Below are 7,158 nucleotides of genomic sequence, written 5' to 3'. Positions count from 1 at the left end.
TCAACTTTATCGCTTACTTATCGGGTAAGATTTTAGTCTAGCAAAGCAACAATATATGTAAGAATTTACCCGGTAAGCGCTAACCATGGTAAGAGTCGTCGCCATCACTTACAGGGTAAGACTCTCGGTCATTGCTTTCACCTTTACCAGGTAAGATTATTGGTCTTTGTCATATTCATCCGGTAAGGAAATCGATTTGGTAAACGCTTACCCGAGTAGGAATTACGTAAACGGCCAATGTTAAATTAATGAAGTAATTATAAAATTTAAGTTTGTAAAATGTTCAACCTAATTAATTAAAATGTATAATCCTTTCAAAAATTAATTATAAATTGCAACTTTTGGTTGTTTAATTAGGACGGTTAATTTGAACATTTAACTAGCTATAATCGTGTTCGAGTTTAGCATATTCTAGAGTTCGAGTCATTCTCGAACACAAAACAAAGTTCATTTAACTTAACGAGACGAGTTTTACAAAGTTACTTGATTAAAATTTTCTAGTAAAGCTAAGTCATACGAGCATTTTTTAGCCAACCATGTTTGTATGTTCATATATTCTACAACAAAGAATATGAGCTCGAGCCAATAACGAGTTATAATCGACCTCAATTTTAAGCTTTTTTTTTAAAATGAGTTTATAGAACTTGAATTTTAAATCATATTGAGCTTATGAATGAACATTAAAAATATTTCCAAGCTCGAGCTGAGTTCATGTTTTAGTATCATCTTTTGGAGTTGATTTCGAACAATCTGTTACTTGATCTGAATTGTCTCGAATTAGTGATAGTACAAAAGTACTTGCTCACAAATGTATGCAGTTTGTTCAACGAAGATCAATAAAACAATAAATTGTAATTATAACAAAATATATATATATATATACATAGGGTTGGGTTCACGTGAGACCTGCATGTTTTCGTGAGACCACATTTTTACACGTAAACTTCACAACAAAAACACTGTGAAGGTTAAAAAAAAGTCGAACATTCACAGCAAAAACACTGTGCAGGTTAAAAAAAGTCACATTCACAGCATTTTGCTGTGAAGTTTCAAGTGTAAAAAGTTGGTCTCACAGGTCTCACAAAAACATGCTGGTCTCACATGATGCCAAGTCTCTCTCTCTCTATATATATATGGCTCATAAACATATATTTCTTTAAAATATCTAAAATAATATAATTATTTTAGGAAGGAAATGTACTGTGATTTACTTAGCCTTGATGAGAATGTGCAGCAAGAGCCTCCTACAGATTTCCAGTTTATGAAATTATTATTACGTAAGAGCCTTTATCCCACCACCATCATGCCACCTTACATTGCATAGAAGACAATGATATTTCTCTCTCTCACACACATACACTTTACATGCATATGCATATATGCATATATCACACACACACACACACACTTTAATCTCTCTCTCTCTATTATATATATATATTCTCTTTTTCATGCATGCACATATAGATATATAGTATGTATGTATATTATGCATGGAGGGGTCAGAGGTCTCTTTTTTACCCGAGCACTAAGATGCAGTGTGTCACAGAGTGTCACTCTGAGAAAGCTTAAAGGCTAAGAAACTTCGTCCACTCACTCCCAAAACCCTAATTATAATAATAAATACAAAAAGAGATAACCAAAAATTTTGAATAAAAATAAAAAGAAAATTTAAGCAAAACAAAAGCCTCTTCTTTTTATCCTTCCCTCTCCCTCTCCTTCCCATTAATTTCTCCTTTCTCTGTGTTTTATTCTCTTGTTTTTGATTCCCCACCCCCATATATTTCCAAAAAAACCCTTGAAACCTTTCTAAAAGAGAAAAAGAGAGCCTCAAATTTAAATCATGGTTTTCTCATCTGTTCCACCCTATCTTGATCACCACAATTGGCATCATCAGGTATGATCTTTAAGACTCTCCCTTCCATGGATCATCAATCTTTCTTATTTTAATTGGTTCTTCATCCAATCAGATATAAAGGAAAAGCTTTAGGTAGAAAAGATGATATATGCTCATTCGTATTCCTCTTCAAATCTCTTCTTGAATATACCATGATCTTTTCTCCTTTCTTGGTTTCTTTTTTGTGTTGTTTTTTCAGTTGCAGCAATCAAACCATCAAGGAAGTGGAGGTGTCGGCGGTGGCGTTGGCGAAAACCCTAATCTTCCACCCCCACCACCACCTCCACAGCCTGGTGGTGGTGGGGGAGGTGGAGAAGGATCGATCAGACCAGGATCTATGGTGGATCGAGCTAGGTTAGCCAAGCTGCCCTTGCCGGAGCCAGGTCTAAACTGCCCACGTTGTGATTCCACCAACACGAAATTTTGCTACTTCAACAACTACAGCCTCACGCAGCCTCGACACTTTTGCAAGACCTGCAGGCGTTACTGGACTAGAGGAGGTGCTTTAAGAAATGTTCCGGTAGGGGGAGGTTGTAGGAGAAACAAAAGAAGCAGCAAAAGCAGAAGCTCGAAATCTCCAAGTCAATCGGGGCCTAAATCCCAAAGTGCAAGTCCTCCAAGGAGTAGCTCAGAGAACATGACAAGTAATCAACTCCCACATCCACCTTCGCTTCACTTGCCCTTCATGAGTTCTCTTGGTCAATATGGAGGTGTTGGTGGCAATCTTAGCTCAAGTATTGGGGGATTTCAGCCTCAAAGTGAAATGGGAAATTTTCAAATTGGAAGTGGTAGTTCAGGTGGCAATAATTTCAACAACATTTTATCAATGGGAGGGGGTGAGAATTGGAGAGTGCCTTTCCTGCCTGGATTTGAGGTACCCAACAATAATACCAATCTATTTAACTATCAGAATGAAGGTGTGATTGAAGCACAATCTTCTTCTATGGTTGGAGGAGACATGAGATTAAAGAGTTCAGGAATTGATAATTCTCAAATTGATCCCCCAGTAAAGGTGGAAGACAATCGAGCCCTAAATTTATCAAGGCAGTTTTTGGGTATGTTGGAAAACACCAATCAACAACCATGGGCTGGAAATTCATGGGCAGAATTTCCTGGTGTCAGCACTTCTACTCCCACTACACATTTCCTATAATCTTGGGCTTAGGGGAAGATTCATGGTTCAATGTTGCTTGTTATCAAAGTGATTTAACTTGGATTTTCAAACCCTAGCTAATTCCTAGCATGTAATATGGTCAATTAATTAAAGATTCCACGTCTCAACGAGCTTGATCGCTGAAGAACTGCAGGAGAATCAATGGTAGGTATACATTGTGTTAAGTTCAATTAATGTGATAGTATTATATGGTGTTGGTAAATTCTATTGATGTGTATGCGAGTTTTCTTGTACTTGGAAAGTGTTTCTTCACCAATGTGCGTGTAAGTGTGTGCTACTATGTTGATTATGCTATATGACTGATGATGATCAGCTGATTTTTCCATGGACACAGTACTCTTTTCAACCTTTTCCTTTATCTTATCTGGATCAAGAATGACAGCCTTGCTGCCATTATATTCAGTTATTATAAGTACGTATGTATGCGTATCTATATATATTGGGTAGTGATGCCTTTGACAAATCACAACAAATGTGTTCGATGCGCTGAGTTTGGTTTGTGCAGCAATTAGTATCTATACACTAATAATGTATTCATATGAGTTTGATTTTGTATGTTTATGGAAGATTCTCGAGAAAAATGATGAATTCTATAAAGACTTTGGTTGGTAAAGTGGCCTTCTTCTTGTTCTATAAAGAACAAGAAAGGTATACTTGAGATGGTAAAATTCTTAGATTAGCTCATTAATTTTAGTAACCAAATCTTGGTCTAATATTTTTTTGTCTTCTGTTACTTATATATATTATGATGGATGTTGAAAGTTCATGTCTCCTACTTCATTCCTCAATACTGTTATTAATCAAAATACATATAGCTAGAAATGAAAAACATATAACTTGCATTCCTATTTTTAGCGATGAGATTGGTGACATTAATTTTGTCCTAAGTCGTATATTGAAACCATGATCACTTTGTTTTGTAGTCTGCAACGAAAGACATACTGCATGCATACAAAGCGTCCCTCGATCCATACCCATACAAAGCTGGATGTATAACCTTTAATCGGTGCACTAGGATTCGCGGGATTGATCATCATCAATCAATTAAGAAGATATGTGTATTGGTCATGATTTTTCAATGATAAGATGTATTAATACTGGATAGTAGCAAGGGTTGTTGATGTATTATATCAAAGGGAAGTTGAAAAAGCAATATGTTGGTTGAAGAACTGTTAAAAAAGATCAAAAAATCTACCAAAACAGGCAAATTTTCAACCTTAATCAATCTCTACATATGTTTAAGAAAGAGAGGGAAAAGAGAGATAGATGTTAATTAATTAATGATGAGTGATTATTAGTTTCAAAAACAAAATGTATATATATATATATATGTGTGTGTGTGTGTGTACATGGTCTTGTTTGCATCTTGAGTGCCTTCTTTATCACATCCGTGTGTAGAAAAAGCAAAAGATTGTATAGTTTGATGGCAAATCTTCCACCCTCATAATTACTTAAATTAAAGTGAAGGAGTAATCTTTGAAAATAGATGGGGGAAAAAGAAAAGAAAATGTGTTAATGAAAGTGATTTTTGCAGTCTAAAAAGAAAGGATTCTGGCAAGCTTAGATTGTTGCTTTATTGAAAGGACCAACAAGCCACACAGCACTCCTCCCCCAATAAAGCTTTATACACCCAGCCCAACCAAATCAACAACTCTCCAACCCCTTAATTGTATATAACCAGTAGATCTAGAGAGAGAAAGAGAAGTAGAGAGAGAGAGAGAGAGTAAAAGAAAAGGTGGTTGAATGGCTGCAGGTTGGCTCTGGCTCGGAAAACCATGGAGTGGTTTTTGGTTTGGTTGATCTAACTGTGTATGGTTAAGATTGGTTTTAAGGACATGTAGATCGTGTAAGAATTTCTTGACTCACGTGAAAGTTTGATCCTTTGAGTTGTATATACAAATATGTTCTCTCTTGCTTTTGTTAATTTATTAGCGACAAAGATTCAAATTAGCTTTATCATTTTTCCCTTCTTTAACGACACATTCTACTTATAACTTAATGGTAATATTGTTTATGTGGTCCTGCACCCTTTTATCATTAAAAGGCTTCATATTATGAATCTTGATTTTTTTGATGATGGTGGAGACCCCTCCAGATCAAGCAAAAACACTAAAAAACACAAGACAAATACGCATTCGGGTGGGGGCGAACTACAACCACCAGAAACAGTCAAGGAACCCCGAGAGAGGAGGGAAAAGAAAAGCCGACCACAAGGGAAGGGCCCAGGGAGGCAAGACCTGAGCAAACAACAGGGAATTATGAATCTTGATTTTAACCCATCTTACACCTAAATAAGTGGCATTTTAAACACCTTGGACACTTATCAAAGGTTAATTTAGAGCGTGTGCGTGTTAAGCAAGGGTCGTAATCTAGCTTGTTTAATTTGTCTACTAACACCATATTCGTTTGTCTGCTTAATTGATGGCTAATCAAGACACTCAGTTGGCTTATGAGTGTTAGGGTTTTTATGTTATGAAACATGAGAAGTTGAGCTTTGTATTGGGTATACATACATACTTGATATATGTGTGTGAATATATATATATATATATATATATCGAATTAGGGCTGTCTCTTAGCATGTTAAATGTTAGATTTTGAACAGGGCCTCCGAAAATTTGGAGTCCAAATTTACATGTGTTTAGGGTCATTTTATCGACTTGTATAAAACTATACGCAAAATTATCTAGGTTTAAACCATTAATTGTTTGGCTTTAGGTTTAAATTATCAATGGTTTAGGTCTAGTTTCAGATTGTTAATCGTTTTAGGTTTAGCCCATCTTTGTTCTTAACATATATTCTCTGTTATCTCATTTATGCAATGTAATCAAAAGTTCTGGATGTAATATGACCTCCAAAAAGATTGGAACGTCCCTCTATCGAAGAAACATGTATATATGAACCTTTGGGCTTCTGTACAACATATGAATCACAGCTTTGGTTCCACCAAATGGGCTGGATAGTTAGTCTGAGTACGTAATTAGAAGTGAGTTGAACTAGCAACAAGAGTACTAGCTAGTTTCTGTACACTTAATAGTTGTACTCAATTCTACGCATCTGCATTCTCTCTCAAAGCAAAAAGGATGCTACTTTCTGCATCTTAGGTGAAATTGATGGGGTGTAGTCGGCCACTACACAAAGACGAACACTCATATCATCGGTGGAGGAAATTAAAGAGCTTTTTTGTAGCCACACCATTGTTGTTGCAGAAAGAGTAACAGTTGGTAAAAAACAATTAAGTTAGTTTCTGGGCTGAATGAAGTAGCAGATTTTGTGGCTCAGATGATTATCTTCTAAATGTAAATGGGCATTAAAGAGGCCTCACTTCTTCAGATTATTAGTCTACATATGAAAGTAGTATGTTCAGGATCTTTAAAAACCTATTCCTAATTATTAAGAAATGTACAGTTAATGATAATATGCTAGGGTTGGGTTCCTTAAGAAATACCCTTTTCATGAGAAATTTAATAACCTTCACATAATATAATGTAAACTTAATGTGAAACTTATGAATATATATATATATATATATATATATATATATATATATATATATAGGTGGAGGTTCAAACGAGAACCCCCTGTGATTTACGAGAATGCGAGAACAACCCAATAACCTCAAACTTTTTTAATTAATAAATTAACTTTTATTACATATAAATAATTTAATAAGGACAATAATGTAATTAAGTAATTTTTATAATTTTTATTTTATTTTAATTAACCATAATTATTATTTCACGTTCCACGTTTTACTCTTGGTAGTTATCTTCTTCTTCTCGTTAATATCTTTTCTTCATATCACACATCTATCACATAAGTATCACACTCATATCATATGATTATCACACCCATATTATATGATTACACCAAAATTTTAACTWVTCAACMAAAACGATAACCCAAGTGATGTATAACAGTGATTATCACACCCTTATCACATGATTATCACACCCAAATCACATGATGACACCAAAATTTTAACTTATCAACCAAAACGTTAACCCAAGTGATGTATAATGGTGATTATCACACCCCTATCACACTCATATCACATGATTATCACATCCCTATCACATGATTACAC

General features: G+C 35.0%; 1 protein-coding gene across 1 annotated transcript; it reads left to right on the top strand.

Annotated features, from left to right (window-relative positions):
* Nucleotides 1-1,843: 1,843 nt before the first annotated feature.
* Nucleotides 1,844-3,396, top strand: LOC112518502 (dof zinc finger protein DOF2.4-like). The gene is made up of 2 exons (XM_025126220.1): nt 1,844-1,897; nt 2,097-3,396. Exons 1-2 carry the CDS (start codon nt 1,844-1,846, stop codon nt 3,048-3,050), a joined length of 1,008 nt encoding a protein of 335 aa, XP_024981988.1. The 3' UTR covers nt 3,051-3,396.
* The last annotated feature ends 3,762 nt before the right edge of the window (nt 3,397-7,158 follow it).

This window comes from Cynara cardunculus (assembly GCF_001531365.2).
Source record: "Cynara cardunculus var. scolymus isolate 2C chromosome LG 9, CcrdV1, whole genome shotgun sequence".
NCBI classification, from domain to species: domain Eukaryota; kingdom Viridiplantae; phylum Streptophyta; class Magnoliopsida; order Asterales; family Asteraceae; genus Cynara; species Cynara cardunculus.
The sequence above is the reverse complement of the archived record's forward strand: the minus strand, read 5'-3'. Positions and strand labels throughout refer to the sequence as shown.